The sequence below is a fragment of the Astatotilapia calliptera genome, chromosome 4 (genome assembly GCF_964374335.1).
Source record: "Astatotilapia calliptera chromosome 4, fAstCal68.1, whole genome shotgun sequence".
Taxonomy (NCBI): Eukaryota; Metazoa; Chordata; class Actinopteri; order Cichliformes; family Cichlidae; genus Astatotilapia; species Astatotilapia calliptera.
The window spans coordinates 31,950,611-31,970,290 of record NC_137425.1 but is presented as its reverse complement, the minus strand read 5'-3'; the positions used below and the strand labels follow the sequence as shown (position 1 = coordinate 31,970,290).

The 19,680-nt window shown below is 42.1% G+C and overlaps 2 protein-coding genes across 7 annotated transcripts in view; one reads left to right on the top strand and one right to left on the bottom strand.

The window, feature by feature from the left end:
* The first annotated feature begins 2,382 nt into the window (after positions 1-2,382).
* Positions 2,383-8,310, top strand: pex12 (peroxisomal biogenesis factor 12). Of its 5 annotated transcripts, none has more exons than XM_080300488.1 (5): positions 2,445-2,652; positions 5,674-5,786; positions 6,416-6,543; positions 6,629-7,164; positions 7,681-8,310. In XM_080300488.1, exons 3-5 carry the CDS (start codon positions 6,421-6,423, stop codon positions 8,072-8,074), a joined length of 1,053 nt encoding a protein of 350 aa, XP_080156614.1. In that variant the 5' UTR covers positions 2,445-2,652; positions 5,674-5,786; positions 6,416-6,420; the 3' UTR covers positions 8,075-8,310. The 5 variants fall into 5 exon arrangements, with proteins under 5 accessions (XP_026021788.1, XP_080156614.1, XP_080156613.1 ...); XM_080300487.1 differs by having other exon boundaries at positions 6,322-6,543; XM_026166003.2 differs by lacking the exon at positions 5,674-5,786 and having other exon boundaries at positions 2,383-2,652.
* A 1,576-nt stretch (positions 8,311-9,886) lies between these two features.
* hdac5 (histone deacetylase 5) overlaps positions 9,887-19,680 on the bottom strand; it is a 66,853-nt gene continuing 57,059 nt past the window's right edge. For both annotated transcript variants that reach the window (XM_026165970.2, XM_026165968.2), the window contains 7 exons: positions 18,832-18,951; positions 18,323-18,420; positions 17,997-18,115; positions 17,663-17,796; positions 17,128-17,209; positions 16,855-17,035; positions 9,887-16,685 (listed from right to left, as the gene is read on the bottom strand). In XM_026165970.2, coding sequence (XP_026021755.2) covers positions 16,646-16,685; positions 16,855-17,035; positions 17,128-17,209; positions 17,663-17,796; positions 17,997-18,115; positions 18,323-18,420; positions 18,832-18,951 — 774 coding nt within the window. In that variant the 3' untranslated portion in view covers positions 9,887-16,645. The remainder of the gene's footprint in view (positions 16,686-16,854; positions 17,036-17,127; positions 17,210-17,662; positions 17,797-17,996; positions 18,116-18,322; positions 18,421-18,831; positions 18,952-19,680) is intronic.

Here is a 19,680-nt window from a genome sequence, read left to right as displayed (position 1 = left end):
ATTTTGGCACAGCACTGTAAATGTGCTGTCAAGTTGACTGTGTTTTATTTTACAGAATAAACGATAATTCAGTGCATAAGTGAAGAAAAGCCACAAAATGTTGAATAATGTGTAATGTTGGAATTTATATTTGCATATATGAGGATTAAACTGTTTTGTCTTCTTGTTTGTGCACAACAATTTCAGCACATTATGCAATCAAGAGGTTAAATACCCAGCATCCATTCACCAGGAGGACTGCACAGTCCCTGAATTCAAGGTCATTATAACAAGCTGCACTGCTGCAGTGATGTTATTGGGCCTACAGATTTTTGCTTTGTTATGTGTTAAGCCTTTACTGAACTCAGACAACTGAGAGCAGGCAGAAAATGAAGAGGATAGAGAGAGAAGGGCATAGGATCAAGAGATTAAACCAGACTCAGACCCACATGGAGAGCTGGATATTGTTCATGTTTAATTATCACTTTTTTTGTTTTTAGGTACCCATGTTAGACACAAGACAACAAGGAAAAGAGCACAAAGACAGCCTCCAAAATTCCTTCCTGATTGATTGAGGAACCTTCACAGGCTAAATGTGGGCAGAACGGATAAGGAAGCAGAACCATCACGTTTCACAGACTGTATATAAAATAATGTGTTTTATATCACCTGCTGGTTTGTCACTGCTTCTAAAGGCACAGTGGCTGTTTGATAAAACCAGAAATAGATTAGATGACATCATATTAAGAGAATATATATAAGATGATCGAAAAGAAAGAGAAAAAAAAGAACCCTTGGACACTGCTAGCATCATTGACAGGTTTTTGACGGGGCTCCCACACAAACGCAAAGCTGGAGATGAAGCATCGCCAAATATGTTTCCAAACCAACTTCCTTCCAAGCCAAATGCTAGTAAATATGCTGAAGCTTATCTTCCCTTTGGCTTCACCTGCACAAGTGCCAGGTAGGTCTCTGCGACAGAATTAGTTTCCCTTTCGTCGGGAGCATGCTCTGTGCTCTCGAAATTACGGACTAACAGTATCCCACAGTTGTTTTTGAATCCATTTTGCACACAGAGGCATTTTTTTGAGAAATGTATTGATATCAATGTTGAATATTATTACACAGGAAAAAAACAACTACACATAAAATAATTACACTGTGACGCCTCTGCCTTTCTAAATTGGGGGACAGTAACTGCGTGTGTATAGAGTGTAAAACTGTAGATAGTCAGATTAACCGTATTTTGTCTCTATCTGCCATTCTGCAATTCATCTCATGCAAACAATAACGTGACGCACAGCGTGACGTGAAAAAAGGCACATACCTTTGAGTTGCATGACGAACTCTGTATTCCCCGTCCACACGTAAACGCTAAAAACGGCGTTTAAAAAAAAAAATCTCAGTTTTCGGTGATTCGAAATGCCGTTTACGTGTGGACGAAAGGTTCGAACAGCGGCGTTTTCAAAAATACCCGTTTAAGTGTGGACGTAGAGTAAAAGAGTTAGTAGTGGGGGGGGGCGGCGAACATTTTTCTTGTAAAACAAAGTAGCCTAAAATTTCTATCAGTGCCAAACTCACATTAGTTCACCAATGTGTATTATTAATTTCCACAATGAAATAAGGTGTAGCGTAAAAATAAAATAATGCAATCTTAATTTCTTGTTTTAATTAAAATAAATGTTACATTCAAAAGTATAAAAAATGGTCATCTTTAAGTTAAAATAAAAATAATGAAAAGATGCAGCTGGTTTACCCTTTTCTTCTTCCTTTACTACATGTCCCATGTAAACTATGAGCTTCAACTCCTCCCTTCTGTTTCCTTGACTTTGCTACTTCGGACTTCTGCATCTCGTAAGATGTGTTACAATTTACCTGATTGGTCTATGTGTTTCTCTGTGTTATTTGGACTCGGTGCTTTGTTCGACTGCTGTATGTATAGAATAATGTAAAGAAAAACGCTGCCCAGATTAAAATCGACGATACATCAAAATCAAGTAATTAATATGAATCCGTAAATAACGTAAATTAAAAATATGTTTAAACAACTGTTATTTTATAGTTGTCTAATAACTGCCCTCTTGACTCTCCCTCTTCCTGAGGTGGATTTTTAAGGTCAATTGCACTTTTTACCTGTATAAATAAAGGATGTAGCGTCGCTTTTGCAAAAAACTGGTTGCATCTTCTACCTTGTGACTAGTGTGATTTTTTGGGCTGAAAATTACTTAATATAATTAATGACAGATATGTTTGGGAGCTTATAGGCCAACAAGTCATTTACAACGGTTTAAATACAGGCAATCATCTTTTTTTGGCAGACTACCATTATTTGGCACCGCCTGGCTGCGTCCACCTATCGGTGGCCTAGGATCTATAGCGTCATCGGTTGCTTGATAGCGAAACAGCCAATCACCGTAGAGTTACAGGGTAGTCGCATACGTATTCTTGCGCGATGACGTTGTTGAAGAAAAAAACACTTAGAACGTGTGTAAACGGAAATGGTGAATTGTTGTGGACAGTACACGTTGTGGGGCGAGAGAGGAGAGAAATGGGACAAAATCAAACTCCGTCCTAATGTTTTGCTCAGCGCTGCCGTGTGAGTTAGAAGGAGCCTAAAGAGAATCGACGCTAATGCAGACCTGCTAGCTGGGAGCTAGCAACCAGCAGAGGAAGGTACGTGTGACCACAGAAATAAAGTAGTGAAAAGTAAATGCTACCCCGCGCCGTCAGTACTTCTTACTGTTTAGTCTATTAAACTGTGTTAAACTGGTAATAGCACCGGTCCAGTGCTTTACTTACCTGGCGTTAGCACTGAGTAAGATGCGACACTAGCTGGTGTTTACCAGCCGTCATTTCAAAACGTCACTGACATATTAAGTGTTTCACAAATGCTCATATACGCGGCTTGCGTTTTAAAGACTTCAGAGTGTTGCACTGAAGACACCTGGGCCGTTTAACGACACATGCAGCCTTCAGGGACAACTCACGCTGAAGTAGGTCATGCCAGCTTTGCACCTTGTACCTCGGTTCTAAGTTCATGCAGCAGCCGCGTGTATCCGTCATGTTGCTTACTGAATCTCTGTAAGGGAGACAAGATAAGTGTGAATCACAAAGCCCCGATAGAAACCTCCTTTTTTGTGCTCCAGCCACCTTAAAATAGTTCCTAAGACTCATTTGGGCAGCAATTTTCAAACTTGAATTAGGGCTGCTCGATTATGGCAAAAATGATAATCACGATTATTTTCACTGAAATTAAGATCTCGATTATTTGACGATATTCATTTAACCCTTTAAGACCTACCATAGAACCAAGTCCACCAGAGCTTTTTTTTTTTTTTTTTTTTTTTACATGCTGTAGTGCCATTTTTGGGAGCATTTCAAGTTGCTATATATCAATACAACTGTCATAGCCCATATTTTAATAATATGTATGCATTAAGTCCAGAGTAACTACATTAATTGCAAAAAAGTGCAATAAACTACAAAAAAATTGAAAATCGTTTTTGTTTTTTTTTACATATATTTCTACTTGGGGAAATTTAAGAGGCTTATCCCTCAAAACTTTAAATACAAAAAAGTTGCAAAAAATAGTTTCCCACCACAGGAAATTTATTTTGAGTGTCTTCATAGTTTTATTTTGGAGATATAGCAATTTTTATATACTGCAGGAAAAACAAAAAACAATCCTATGATGCAAATTTGCAAAGAAATCAGCAGGTGCATCAAAATAAACTATTTCCAGCAGTGCAATTCGAGTTCTAAGCATTCCAGAAACAAGTCAAACATGACTTATAAAAACACCAGTATAGGCTTTTAAGGCCTACATGTAAAAAACTAAATTTTCCGCGAAAAATGACGTCACTTCCGGTTTCGGACAAGAAATGGCGGACATGCGATAGTTCGCGTTGACGTCTTTTTCAATGTGGGAAGTGTTACGAACAGCTGATCAGATCGGCAAAGCGTGTTTCTGGAATATTATGTTTTTGTTCCTGCAAGCGCTTTTCATGCAGTTTTTGCAAAGCTTTATGTGGAAGCAAACCGTGACCGAGGACAAGCTGATGGCATAAGATGTAAGTACAACTCCTCCGATTTCATATGCAAAACAAATTATTGCGCTAGCTTACGCAGCTCCGGTTCTACAGGGATTTAAAGGGTTAACAATAACAATGTATTGAATAATGACTTTAAAAAATAATATAAAATAGTGTGCAAATACTGATTACAGTGCAAATGTTTGCAATATAAAAAATAAATGAAAAATGTAAACATCTATGTTTAGTGAACTTTGCAGTGTTGCTCTGTGGTGCAGCTACGACACTGTAGCAAAGTTTACACACTATGTCTACTTGACCCACGTCTCGACTCCGCGAACCCAGAACCCACTGAAGTTTTTTTTACCTCTCTTTTCAACCAATGGCAGTCACTCTCCTCTCCAAATAACTTCTGCATAGCTTTCCGAGCTTCCCTTGGGTCCTCTTAATTGTTGTGACGCGTGTTCGAAATGCAGAGAGGTGCGCTCGATTTGCCACACGGAGCAGCGCCAGAGTAAAGCACGAGGGAGGGGCTAATAATCGGCTCAGTCATTTTTAATGATCGTTGAAAGCCCAGATCGTAATCGTGATTAAAATTCGATTAATTGAGCAGCCCTAACTTGAATAAATTTTAGTTTTAGTGAGCGCCGGGACATAAAAACTGCACAATTGCCCCTCAAATGGGAATTAAAACTGTTTAAACGTGACTGACTGACAGATTTCAAGTTAATATTAGTCGTGAGATTCCCAAGAAAGTGCATTTCAAGCTGTTCCTCAAACGCAGCACCACATGGTGATTTTCTTCTACCATGCCAGTGTAAACCCTGCTTTGCGCTCTGTGTTCAAAGATTAACAGAAAGGTGGAAGTAGGGCTGGGCCATATTATACCGTTCACGGTAATACCGGTATAATGTTAGGCAACGATAGGAAAATGAAATATCGCGATAGAATGGGAGTAAAACGCGCATGCGCAGTGCCTTTGTTTTCATACGCACATGGCCGATTGTTGAGTGAAACTGATGAACCAGAATTGGTTTGTAAAAATGGTGCAACTTCCGTGATGTGGAACTGGTTTGGTGTTTGTCCGTCAGATACACAACAAAGCACATTTTTTTGCAGAACATGCAAGCGGCCGTTGTTATTGTCGTATTTGTCGGACTAAGATGCTCTTAAATCTGGGAGTAATCTGGGTCCTAAACTCCGTATACTTCAGGTCAAACAACACTGCAGCATCACTTAGAGTTAAAAACTGTCTAAATTCTTTCATCTTTAATAAAACGATCAGCATTGCTGCTTTACCAGGTGTAACTATAAAGTTTAACTTCCAGGCATCCATGAAAACAAAAGTTATTACATTTAACGGAATTAGAAGTTAGCAGGAAGCTAGCGGAAGTTAGCTCGCTAGTTTCGCTAGTTACCTAAGCATGATATAGCATGTTCTGACTGAGAGATTTCTGAAAAAAATCAAACGTACAGCTCTGCTATCACTTCCAACATAAATGAAGACAGGAAACTAAACAGCAGTGACGTTTGTAGGGTTACTGAAGTTGGGCTAGCTGGTATATAATGATGTGCTATGTGATCGCTAGCGACACAGCTATGTTAGCATAACATAAGCAGTGAAGCTGGAGGACGAACACGAACACTTTTCCACTTATAAAAGTTAACGTGAAGGTTCTTCATGGTTAGAGACAAATGCAATCGCATGGCAGGATGCTGTAAACGGACCAAACTTCAGTCAGGAGAACAACTGAGATAATCCATCCACAATACGAGGTTAGTCATTAATATACTGCAACAACATGGGAATAGAACAGCTACCAGAGAATTCAACATTAATGAATCAATGTTACAGAAGTGGAGGAAGCAAGAAGAATGAGTTTAATAAAGTTTGATTTATCTGACTGCTTTGTTTCGCTTAATGTGCCTTATAATCCCGTGCACCTTATGGTCCGAAAAATACGTACTGCACACTGCAGTTTAATGTTGCAAAGCACCTCTTTTTAACTTCAGTGGATATTATACATGGTTATGCTCAGGATATGTCAGCCCATTTCTACTGGAAATGCCTTTTGGTTAAACTTTCAGCAAGGAATTTGCATTTGCACTGTTACATTTTTATAAAGCTTTAATGTACATAAAAACCAGCTTCTTGTTTAAGTGAAAATAAATGGAAGGTTGTCTTTTTGCGCTAGTAATGTTGTGGAGTTGTATTTTGTCTCGCATCAATTATATTGTCTGTTATATCGTTATCGCAAATTTTCAAATATATATCGTGATAAATATTTTTGGCCATATCGCCCTGCTCTAGGTGGAAGATACAGATGGAAGAGTCTCTCAGTCTGGACTTGAGTGCAGTGGTCATACAAAAGGCAGTAAAAGGTAACTGTGCTGTGTTTGTGCAGCAGCCATGGCTGAGGCCGGAGCCCATCTCACATCCACGGTTGTCAGTGAGCAGCCATCAGTGTTTGAAGTCCTGGCACAGGAGTCTTTGATGGAGGCGGTCAGACCGGCACTGAAACATGCAGTCAAAGTGAGCGTGTGTGTGTGGTGGTACTTATACTTTCCATAGATCAGTGTTAGGGTTCTAACAGCCTAGCTCCTGGTGTCCTTTCCAGGTTCTGGCAGAGTCCAACCCATCCCGCTTTGGCTTCCTGTGGCGATGCTTTGATGAGCTCTACCTGCTGCTGGACCTCCTCCTTCAGAACCACTTCCTGTCTAACTGCAGTGCCTCCTTCTCAGAGAACTTCTACGGACTGAAAAGAGTTTCAGGCAGGCAGAGACTTCCTGTGCGCCTCGGGATGACCAGGACATCCCGCTGGTGGTCTCTTCTTCTTCTGTGCCTGCTGCCATACCTGCAGGCCAAGCTAGAGGCTACATTGGCACGGCAGAGGGATGAGGAGGATTTCTCCATCCGGTTGGCGCAGACGAGGAGCCAGAGGCTGTACCGGGCGGCCGTAGCAGCATATCCGTACGTCAGCTCAGCCTGGCAGACCTGGATCTTCTGTCAGCAGCTGCTGTTTGTCTTTGGAGTCTCCAGGACCCACAGTCCTCTCCTGTGGCTGGCCGGGGTCAGACTGGAACGACTTAACACTCAAGATATCAGAGACATGGAGTGGAAAGCCAGGACTCCCGGGAGACCAGCTGGAGGAAGGTACAGCTCGCAAACTCCTTGCTGTCTCTGTTTTTACCCACAGTGGTGTCCTAACAGGTGTGCTTTGTACCCGGATAGATCACCAGTTGCAAATTCTAAACTGAAGGAAGTTTTTCATGCAGCCTGTTTAACTCTATGTTGCTGATACAACGTTCCATGCATTAAAGTGCATTTAGTCAGTGATGTAAAAACCACAAAACTGTTGTGTCCTTATGGTCCAAGCCTGTCTGCTGGGATGGCTCAGATCCAACACATTAGAAAACAGATGTTTTTCACAGAGAATATTCAGACAGTGAGATTAATTTCACTTTGTTTGGCCAAAGGTTTAAGTACTTTAAACACCTATCAAGTTTAATGTTTGCTGATGTGCACTGTGTGGCTTTAGCTCATTTGGTGAATTGATTTGAGGCCACACAAACATACACTCAGTGATATTTTTTACAGTTCTTGAATGAGGAATGTCATAAAAAAAAAACATTGCTAAACACCCACAATGCATTGTTTCTGTGTTCACAGCGTGATGCAGAGAGCGTGGTGGATGATGTCACAAGCAGCGAGGGGCATGGCTGTGTCTGTCTCCTCTTCCCTCTCTATGGGTGTTTTCTTCCTGCAGTTCCTGGAGTGGTGGTACTCGTCGGAGAACCTCAGCACAGTGAAAGCTCTCACCTCCCTGCCGGCTCCTCCACCCCCGCTCCACCTGCAGCAGGATCAGGGCGGGCTGGGCTCAGAAAGCAGGAACTGTCCTCTGTGCAGGAAGCCCCACACCAATGCCACCGTGCTGTCCACCTCGGGCTTCGTGTTCTGTTACCGCTGCATTTACACATACGTGAAAAGTAACCACCGCTGCCCAGTCACCGGATATCCCACCGAACTGCAACACCTCATCAAGATCTACTCACCAGAGAGCTAAAGCATCAAGCAGTCAAAGCAGACAAGATCAACTGTGTGAGAGATGATATACAGACACAATATGAAAATTATATTTGAGGGATATTCACAGCTGTTTTCCTTTTTCTATACAATAAACTAATAATGTCCTTAAAGTTTCTGAAAAAACTAATTCATTTTAATAATATTTCTTTTTTACTAAGTTTCAGCTCTTGTCAAAGTGAAAATTGAATAATAATAAAGCCTAATTAAAAGAAATCTAATAGGAGTGTAATTGTTTTTGTTTTTTTGAGGAATTTGCAGGATCCCTTAATTTGGTCACCAGTTGGGTTACTGGTTACAAACTGGCTGCATTTTAGCAGCTTTTTCCAGTGCTAGGACCAGATTTAGGCCTGTCACAGTTAGCATAAAAGCAGATCAGTCAGTGGGTCTTTTCCTCACAAATGAGTTGTTCACAAATAAGTTGTCATTACTGATAAAAATGTCTGTGACCTGGCAAAGATGTTTAAACTCCTACATGGTGGATTGTAAGATGCAACTTCATTTTTGTGGCCTTGTTGAACCGTTGGCCTGGTTCTGCCCAAAGAAGACCTGAGGCACGACCAGTTTGGGAACTTGGTTCACTTCCCTTTTACCCAGAAACCTAAAAAGTGTTCTCCTGCTGCACAGAGAAACATTGTCGAGCTGCTCCTAGTAGAATCAGTTTCTATGGTGTGAGTGCTCTGCTGCATCCCATAATGAGGACACATGCTAATGGAGATGGATTAGAATGAGATCTGGCCCTTTCCTCAAACAAACTGCAGAGGAGTTGGAAGAAAAATAAATATACTAATCAATAAGGTTGTGTGAACACACTCTTAGAGGAGCAGATGCATTTTGAATGAGCCTAGAAAGCATTTGTGTGTGTGTGTGTGTGTGTCCTGTTTCCTTTTTGCCTAAGCTGATCTAACAAGTAGAAGAGTTGTTTCAGATATGACCTTACGATCACACTAATGACTGACAGTAGGGCATAAACAACATAACAAGGTTAATGATGCTCTCATGTCTACACCAAATATAAAACCTTATCCAAATGCGATTCAAAGGCTCATAGCGATTTAGTGCTAAGCTAGCAGTGTACATAACGATGATTACTTCAAAAGTTTGGTCTCCATTCTCCAATCTAGAGTTTTCAGAGGAGGGTTCTCCTCGTGCACTGTTTGACTTTTCAGCAAGCAGCCAATAGGCTGTACAACCCCGAGCACTTGCTCTACAGGCCACTTGAAAGACAAGTCGATCACATCAAAAACCCCAACTTCAACAATGAAATTCAGTCTATGGCTAATTTCAGCTGCTGTTTTGTTAAGGCTTAGTTAGCCATGGACAGATGTTCCAACACAGACCTCATCTTTGCTAATTAGAAGTGGACTTGTGAGTCATCTTTAAACCATTTTACTGGAATCATATGAAACAATATGGTTCGCTGTGTGGTACAGACACGCCTGAGCTTCAGTTTTGGCTTGCTTCAGCTCAATAACCACGCTTGCTAGCTCAAATATGCTCACTTCTGGCTCGAGAAAATCAAGACAGTCAAAAAGCTAAACTGAACAAAGAGTTCAAAAATACTGCCACCCACCAGGGTAACTCCATCTCAGCCTCCCAGTGGACGCGCCTGTGGTATCAATTTCAAAAGCCGACTTGAATTCCTTCAAGAGTTAGCGCCAGTTGATCACATCATGATGGCAACTTTCAGGCTTTGCAAATAATCCATAGTCTGTATACAGACAGCCTCTTGCTGTATCTGAGACTAGAAAAGCGCTCTGTAAGTTTCAGAATACAAGTTACTGCACAGACCATCGGTGAATTGCTTTATTGAGTTTCCAGACAAATTTAACAACAAGCCCACTTAAAAAAAACAACAAAAAGAAAAAACAGAGAAACAGGTAATCAGGGTCAACATCACAACATTACAGCGAGAGTAATAAAAAAAGGGCTTCGTTAAAATGTCCACAAACCCCTGAAATGAAACTGAGCGTGAAGAATCACAATAGTCACCTTCCCTTTTTAGGCTCCTGCAACACAATCCATCAACAGCAAATCAGGACGAGGAGGGGAACAAAAAATAAACAAAACAAACAAAAAACAGGCTGAAACTTCAAAAAAGGGACAAGTATCATCATCAATAATAGTCACAGTAATAGATTGCTCGAATAGCGTGTATTGCACATGTGTACACATATATGCACTTTATATACATGTGAGTCAGCAAGAACTAGACACATGTTATATCGTCGCAACAGGCAAGAATCTGGAGAAAACAACAGCACAGACAGAGAAGAGTCAGGAATGTGCTCGTGATCAGTTTCAACAAAAATGGCGTTTCCCGAAAAGAAAAAAACAACGTTTCAGGCGCGAGCTGAAACGAGTGAAAGGTAACAGAGAGAACGTCTCCCCTCAAAAAACAGGAGGTAAATGAGGGAGAGAGGGCGAACCTCCTCTGTCTCCCTCCCACCCGACAGCCCAAATGTACCGCTCTCCCACCCCCGCCCCTGAACACCGCATGATAGCAGGACACTACATTTACACCACAGTATCAAACATATCAAGAAATACACAGTATCAACTCGTAGCAAAATAGTCCGAGTGTGTGTGACTGTGTGCGTTTCACCTCAGTGTCGTGTGGGTGGCAGCAGCAGTAAAGCTATGTGGCCTCCAGGCTGGGGAGGTGCCCTGACAACCCAAACTATCTCTCTGCATCAGCACGGTGTCCTGAAAGAGTTCTCCATTCCCTTCCCTCTTCTCTTTGGGCTCTTCCAGCTAGCGCAATCAGCCCCCGTGCTGAGGCAAGATCCCAATGTTTCCCACCTCGATCTGTGCTCATAAGTGTCCTCGACACCAAGCAGCAACCACTACAGCTGAAGGGTTTGGCCGTCTCTTGGTAACGTGCTAAATCAACGCAACCACAAGTGGTTCATTCAGTTTTTCCAAATTAGGCCAGGTTTGTCCATCGCATCTGTCGACTACGACGACACAGAGGAGCTCACTCAAGCTCGAATCTTGGACAGTAATGCTAATATGAAATTTGGGTATTTTTAAAGATGAGCAAAGTTTAGAACTGTTCACAACCATGTGTGAAGAAAGGGATAAACGTTTGCCGTCATATACTTTGGAAACTTTGCTGGTGTCAAGTTTTGCTCGCTTGGCAATTCCGTTTCTAGATCCGACTGAGTTTGCAAGAAACCCATCTGAACAACATCTTGGGAGGATTTTCCTGTTATTTTTTTTCTAATTCTTTTAAATCTTTAATTTTTATTGTGGAACTAATAAAAACCACAAAATAAGTCTGACCTAGCGAGATAAGGTAGCTAATCATGAGCTCTTATAGGTTTACATGTTGACTTGTTGGGTCAAGGCTTTTTTTTAATGTGATTTTAATTCTTCAAAATACCTAAATTGTTATCCAAACTTGATTTACAGGAAATCAACTAACAATTTGTTCCCTTTGTGAATGCAAGAACAAGGAAAATTGGAAAAATTGTGTGCACTTCCAAATCAAAGGACTTAGAAAACCAACATCTGATTTATTGGTTGTTTCCATTTTACTGGTTTCTCTTCACTTGTTTGCATCTCAAAGGAAAACCTACCAATTAGATTAGATGCTAATTGCTGCTACTGAACCTTTTTCCTAATTATTACAAAAAGCAAAACTACATTTCTATATCATCTTTTCTAAAATGGAAAACAAAGTCTTACTGTTTAACTACATCAACTCAGTCTTTTCTTCTTCACTGGTTTAACAGTTTAGGCCAGCGGTCCCCAACCCCCGGGCCTGGGACTGGTACCGGTCCATGAGTAGTTTGGTGCCGGGATGCGAGTATTGAGGCTCAGGTGTGAAATTCATGGTTTTCAGGGTTTTTTAGCATTATTTTTTTATCGTTTTTTTCGTTAACTCGGTTTCCCTGGGTCCTTTCCGTGTGTTATGAATAAATCTTCTTTTTTTTGGTACTGGTACTGGTTTTATTTTGTTGCATTTACCCGCTACACCTTAAAGGCCAGTCGGTGAAAATATTGTCAGACATAAACCGGTCTGTGGCGCAAAAGAGGTTGGGGACCGCTGGTTTAGGCCACAGTGACCATGATGCCCACAAGATGCTAGTCTAGTTATTGAGGGAATGGAAGATCCTTTAACAAAGTGAATCTTTTACTTGTTGTTACTCATTTTTATAAATGTTAAGGTATTTTTCATCTGAACCAACACCTGTGGTAGTTGCTGCTTGCCTCCAAAGTTCTTCATTTGCTCCCTTTGTGCTTGCATGAACTCCAGTCGAGCTCAGAAGCTGACCCCGTGTAGCACTGCGGTGTCGGGTCATTAAAACGATCGACCTGTCCAGCTCTCGCTCACTCTACGGCCCCCACGAACCCGACGCAAGGCGCTGCTATTACTGACTGCGTGTTAAATGGACAAAATGCCCTTAGTGTTTACAATAGTACAAAAAGACTACACTAAACCACCTGGAAACACAGGTCAATAAATCAATCAATCAATACTGCCTCTCCATTCCACCTGACAGATAATATACACAAAGAGCACTCAACCACACTGTGTAAAAAGGTACAGAGAGTTCCTCCGATCATCGGTTGCTATGGCCTTCTCGCTCTCTGTTCCCGTCACTGAAGTTCTACCACTGTGGTATTGCTTTAAATGGACGAGACCCAGAGGTAGCAGCGTCGGCTAGAACACCACAAAGGGTCCTGGGAAATGAAGTTTAGTGAGGTTGACAATTACGTCGATCAGAGTTAGTCCCCTGACGTCCCAGTATAGTGTTTCTGAGTTGAGTTTCAATAGGTTTTCATAATAGGCCGGTCCAGCTCTGAAGCTTCTGTGTGATTGGTCAGAATGGGAAGGTGGTGGCCAAACAGCAGTCAGCAGGCTTGAGCCTGAAGTTGGGTAGGTTGAGTTTTTGAGACTGAACAAACCTCAACACTTTCAAACATTCACTTTAAAGATTTCATGAGTGGTGCAATTTGACTGCACTTTTTTAATGAGGATGTGAGGATTATATCATGTAACAAAGCACTCGCTCCTTCATTACTGCACTGAAAATAGTGGATTGTCAGCACTGATCCAGGAACAGCACACGATGCATTCTCAGTCATTGTCACAGAATGGAAGCGAAATTTGTGTTAAAAGTTTTAACAGCCTTCATATGCGCTCTGTTCATTGGATGTAAGTCACCATGATATATAGTCGTGGTAATAAGAAAGTACGCCCTATGTAACTTCTAATGTTTCACATATCAGTACATAATCAGATAAAGTGCAACCTCAGAATCACCCCAAGGTCAGAGAAACTGACATGAACCCAGGCAGAGCACCTCGGGTATGAACTAAAGCAATGTTGTAAAGAAGAGCTGTTCCTCCAACAGTGTGAGGAAATGATAGTCATACAGCGGTTACTGCTGCTTGTGCTTCTACAAACTACTGAATTATCCCAGCTTTTATTTATCTGACTTTGTAATGACCTCATTTAAAGAGCTGGTGACGACTCAGTCATTTTGTTTATGCCCGATACTTAAAACCTTAGAATAAACAAAGCATGTACTTTTTTTTGACTCAAACGAGACTGTTAAAAAATCTGAGCAATGCTCTTAAGTCTTAATTTGAAAAAGAACAAGCTTGAAATGAGAAATCATCTCGACACGAGGATGCAACTAAACAATATGAGAAAACAGAAAATGAATCTATCAAGAAATTCTAATTCTAGGCGGATCTTCCTGTGATCTATTGATGTAACAGTGATATTGATAAGCCTGCTGAGTTGCACATTTTTCTGCCAGCTTTGGCTACAGCTGCTGTGTAGCTTTCAGCCTGGATTATATCTTTAAATTCCTCATATTTGTTTAGGATTATATATGCAGGATTATATTTGCTCCCATTAGAAATACACACCTTTAGACCTGTGTCTGTTCACCATTGGAAAACTAGTGATAACATCCCAATTTGAACATGCACAAACTGAGAATCATGTAGCTTTAACAGCAATTCAGGCAATCCAAGTGCCAACCTGGACATTTACTGCTAACTCGTGCATGCAGCTTCCTGATGTGTCCTCAACAAAAAACGGTCTTCTCCATTAAAGTTGGTGCAAACCACGTCCAATAATACCTGAGGAAGCAGGTTTTCCTCGCTCTCAGTACTTACTGCTTATTTCACCTTGATTGTAATCAGTTTGTAGTGAGTTTATTCAAGTTTACTGTGGACAGCTGGGGATGAAATACCAATATCCCAGTCCAGCCTCATGGTCTAGGCTCTGGCTGATCCCCTGGTCCTCACCCAGGACCACTTCACCCTGACAGACCCTACAAGGGGCAACAATGACTTCTGAACCCATGGGATCACTCAGCCAAAGCCCTCCACTGTGGTAAGGTGGTGATTATGCTTTCTGGGTGAGGTGTTTTGGGCATGTCCAACTAAATGTGGGGCAGAACCAGGGCACGCTGGAATGGGAACACCCATTTATCACCCCAGAAGAGATGGAGGGCGTGGCTGAGGAAGACCGTCTTAGCATGTCTGCTTAGACTGTTGCTGTGACCTCTAGAAAATGGATGGTAGTGAGTTTAACAGCATTTAAGAGGTCTGACTGTCATCCATCCAGCGAGGCTGTTTTCAACACTCCTGCTGTACCTCATTTCACGATCCATCAAGTGACCATCATTGCTTCACTGCTTCCTGGATCAGAGCTGATACAAACCTAACGTATGAGAATTACAGGGCTCATGATTTGGTACCATCGTGTGATATGTAGAATGAATACCACAGTCTCTGGAGGAGCTAGCGTCATTTGGACTACAAAAACACATAATCACTGGACCAGCCTATTTTACTCAGCCATGACTTTTGACCTTAATATCACCTTTCTGTAGTTGCTGCTGTTTGCCTGCGGAGGGCAGCGCTAGTCCTGCTAGAAGAACTAGAGCTTGCTGACCACCCCCCCTCCAACACAACAATATTCAGCCATCCTGAGCATCTATAAACAAACAAACAAACAGGTCGTGGTCTGATCGCATCAGACCATGTGCTTACTTCCTGTCTAACAGCCAAACCTTTTCAAACTTCAAATCTTCAAATAGAATATATTCAGAAATCCAATCTGATTGGATAAAACACTGTTTACATATATATATTTATATAGAATATTGTTTTTGCTTTTTTATACAAAAAGAGAAAGTCTTTTGTGGTTTTATACATATGTGTATGTACAGATATAGAAAAGTGACCACACCAAACCTGCTGTGATGTAACCATGGCCAACAGGACAGGAGACGCTATTTACACCAAACAGGAAATATTACAATTATTTTTTTTAAAAAAGAGAGAGAGAGAGAGAGAGAGAGAAAGATAACGTGGGACGTGGTGGTCACTGCGGTGTTTCAAAAGTACAATCCCACAGTCCCCTCCTTCAAAGAAGAAGGTGCAGGGTTTAGGTCACATGACTAGATCAACACAAATGATAAAGACAGAGCGAGGGAGAGAGAGGACTGATGGGTGTTGCAGTTTCATTAGTTACATGAATCCTGCTAAAGCTGATCTGATCCTGAGACGCTTCCACCAGATTCCACAAAAGTCTGATTGAATATTATTTTAATCTTATTACTAATATTCAACTGAGATTTTTACTGGAGAGTTCTAGTGTGTGAGGATGGCTTTAGAGGGGTTTCTTCCCTCAAAAATGTGAAAAAAAGCAAAACTCAGTCTTTTGGAATATAGCCAGATATTAAAAAATAGTCAAGAAGCAGAATATGTATTTACATGAGCTCATGAGTCTCTCTCTCCATCTCTCTACAGGCTGCTAAATAGTGAGACTGGGACAAACTAAGGCATCCAGATGAAGAAACAAGGACTCAGAAATGAAGTGACCAACTGGATCAACAACAGCGTGTGTGTGTGTGTGTGTTTGCGTGTGTGTTTAAAAGTGTGCTTCTTCAGTCCTGATCAGCTGGTTGCTGTACTGAGGTGCTGCGGTGGTGGTTTGTGTTTTCTGGACTTAGTTTTAGTTTTTGTGGACAGAAAAAAAGGCACCTAGTTCCTCCTCCTCCCCTGCGAATATTAAAACCAGTTATTTCCTCCAACGGGCAACCCTGCGCTCGACACACGCAAGAGGACCAGTCGTCCGCTTGGTGTGCGGCATTTAAGATTCAAGTTTTTCCACAGTCATCGTCCCTCAGTGGAAACAAAGGAGCAGGGATGGAATAAAAAGGTCACGAGAATGATTGGAGGGTGGAAGAGAACATTTCAGTGGTGCTGTGTACAGGTGGTCAAATATTCAAGGGCTCCCTCTCTGCTGAGACCCACGGAGGTGCTAACAAGTCGTCTGCTCCTCCTTGCATGGACGAAACAGTAGAGAAAAGAAGTGCATCCATGTTTTCGCATGACACGGTTTCTCCTCCGTTAAGTTCTCCTTTGCCAGTTGGAGTCCTCCACAACAGCACGACTGCGCTCTGTGTGTGTGTGTTGTGTTTACCAATGCACACTCCATGGAGGAAGAGGAAGAGAAAGAGAGGTGCTAGAAGGAGATGTAAGTGGAAGTTTGGTGGGCTTCTTGTTTAAGCTCCTCCTACGAAAAGGGCTCCTCTTCCATTGGTTCCTCTGTGGACCTGAGAGAAGGTCAAAGCAAAACAACATAAATGAATAAATACAAGCCTGAGAATTTGTTTGAAAACATGATTCGTTTCATTTCATTGTGAATTACAACACTAATGTTCTTGGATGACATGCGTGCTCTCCTGGCCCTGTAGCATAAAGCTTTCACTGTGCACTGCTGACCTGCTGGTTTCTGTGCTATCAGGAACAGAGCCTGGCTGCTCAACATCAACGCTCAGAGACGCCATGGCGCTGACCGTTTCCGCCTCATCCTTCTCTGACTGGCCTTGAGCCCCCAAGGGGCCGTCGAGTAGTGAGTGTCCACTGGTCTGAGACAAACTCTGGAGACAGGACCAGTGTTTACCTGCAGGGACACAGTGAGAGAAAGAAATACAATCAGGAAGTTGAGAAGATACGATCTCATGGGTTTCTGGCAGTTTAGCGAGCGTTTCTTACTCTGGATCTCTATTACTCTCTCCAGGGAGGCGTAGGCTTTTGGACAGGGCTGCTCCTGAGGCCACTGAAACACAGAGTCGCACTGACGGAGACAGAGAGAAGGGAAAACCAAAAAATAAGTGCTCAACACTTCAAGAAAGTCTGCTGACCAGTGAGGAGTGATGTTCTCATCACTGAATCACAGAACAGGCTAGCTAACATGCTTTATCTCTTTATTAGTTTATGAGTTAGTGGATACTCTGGCTTCCTCCCACAGTCCAAAGACATGCACTACATGGTGTGAATGTGGTTGTGTGTGTATCACAGTGTAATCGGCTTCATAGCTTTTGTCCCAGTAAGAAAGCTACGAAGCAGAATTTCCATCATTTGAGTGAATTTATTTGGACAAAGCAGTAATTGCAGTTTGCGCTCAGTCACCTCAAACCATCACAAAACCTTGTAAACACTGGTGTTGTTGTTCCATACTGTTGTGGCTAACACCTCCACGTGGTAAAAGTCTAAGGTTAAGACATAAATATTAGACTCTGACTCTCACCGGGTCTCCCAGAAGCGCAGAGACGCAGGCCTCCGATGCGTCACAGATAGCGGTGAGGTCATGACCGCCCTCCAGCGCCATAACAACCCGCCCACCCGCCAGACCCATGAGCAGCTGCGTTAGCTGACCAAAACCTGCCAACACACAACCGTCACACGTGAGAAACACTGCATGTGAACCATAGTCACATAGACTCCTCAGAAGACGGCTCTGTACAGAGACAGCATGTTTCTATTCGTTTGTTGTCTTACTGTTGAAAAACAGTTGTGGTCAAAAAAGAAAAAAGAAGTTGAGCAAAAACCCCAAATTAAAACAAACTAAAGGCTGTACTCACATTTGGCAGAGACATTGTAGCCTCCCAGAGGAGACTGATGACCCTCCACTGCATCGAAGCCTGCTGACACCAGGACCACATCTGGACTGAACTGTTGAGCGATGGGCATCACCACAGTCCTACACACACACACACACACACACACACACACACACACACACACACACACACACACACACACACACACACACACACACACACACACACACAACAACAACAGAATTTGATTCCACTTATGTTGCAAACCTGAATTAACACCATTCAAATGCATACATGGCAGTACAAACATCACGAAACGATGAAATCTCCACGTTGAAAAGTTTTACCTGAAAGCAGTGAGGTACTCCACATCACCCATTGGGGGATCTACTCCCCCGGTCCACGCTATGTTCACATTAAAACCAACACCTGCACCTGATCCCACCTGCAGACAGCAGGACAAACAGGGACAGAGCAACAATCATCATCACGTGTCTTTAGCCATTCTGTTTGTAAACTCTGCTGTCTTTGCATTTCTGTCAGTTTCACTTTGTGTCTTTGAGCCTCCAGCTGTCTGCCTGCCTGTTCACCATCAGTTAATCTCTCTCTGTATTCTTGTTGCTTTCTCAGTCATTGGCCTCCTGCATCCTGCAATCAGGTCTTTTCTCTCCTGTGACCATATTTGCCATTTAAACTCAAATAGCCACCGCTTCGCGTTGATTTGCCTCTTGTTCGTTCCTGTGCACTACATTATGCAAGTGGAGATCTTTTTGGCCAGTTTGGTCAGCCAAGGTTGAAACTTTTGGTTTGTCGAATCCTCACACCCACAGAATGACCGGTGGGATTGTGTGATTACCTCCTCTGGAGCGCCGCTGCCAGGAAAGAAGTTTCCGTCGTCGTAGCGATGGAGGGAAATGTAGAGGACGTTGGGGTCACTATAGAAGGCCTGCTGAGTGCCGTTGCCATGGTGAATGTCCTGCAGTGACATATCACAGCAGCGTCAGAGAGAAGGTTAGAGGGAACGTATGGTACAGACGCAGTGGACACACAGGGACGGGTTAGCCTTTCACTCAGATTCATTTCCCTTTTAGTTTAACTTTTTAAAACCTTTTAAAAAAATGTTTTCCCAAAACTCTCAGGGATCGTCAAGATGCTGTTCTGGTAAATGTGAGACATGGCTTTGTTTTCCTTTTGCTCTAACTGTTTTTCACTGGAGTCTTAAAGCGTTAGAAACGGTTTTATAACCATTTCCAGACAGATAGATGGAGAATACTTCAGCAGCTTTCTGAGAGTTAAAGCGGGATAAATAGAAATGACTGTGTGATAACATTGTGTGAGTGAAAGGACCGATGTAGAGGGTGTACTGACGCTATAACTGATGTCTTGATTCGGCAGGTCTGCTAGGAATCAGGTCTGGGTGTGGCTAGCAAAACTGAACTGTGATATCCTAATAAAATGTGGTGAATCACAAATAATTCATAATTTAACAAAGATACAATGAGTCCACTAGGTTACATACACAAAAGGTAGGTTTGGATAGCTTTTCTTTATCCTTTAACACATGAAATCATTATTCAAATAGTGCATTTTGTATTTACTCAAATTATCTTTGTCCAATCACGTCACTTCACCTGCAATAATGAACAGTCACATTTAACCCTGATCTTACCCCAGTAAGCCTAAATCCTGCTTCCAGCTGCATCAT

What these genes read in the sequence shown, in the direction of transcription:
- pex12 (XM_026166003.2), top strand. Translation starts at nt 6,421, where the DNA reads ATGGCTGAGGCCGGAGCCCATCTCACATCCACGGTTGTCAGTGAGCAG. An exon ending in CACTGAAACATGCAGTCAAA is followed by an intron (nt 6,544 to 6,628) that starts GTGAGCGTGTGT and finishes TGTCCTTTCCAG; the next exon opens with GTTCTGGCAGAGTCCAACCC. An exon ending in GGGAGACCAGCTGGAGGAAG is followed by an intron (nt 7,165 to 7,680) that starts GTACAGCTCGCA and finishes CTGTGTTCACAG; the next exon opens with CGTGATGCAGAGAGCGTGGT.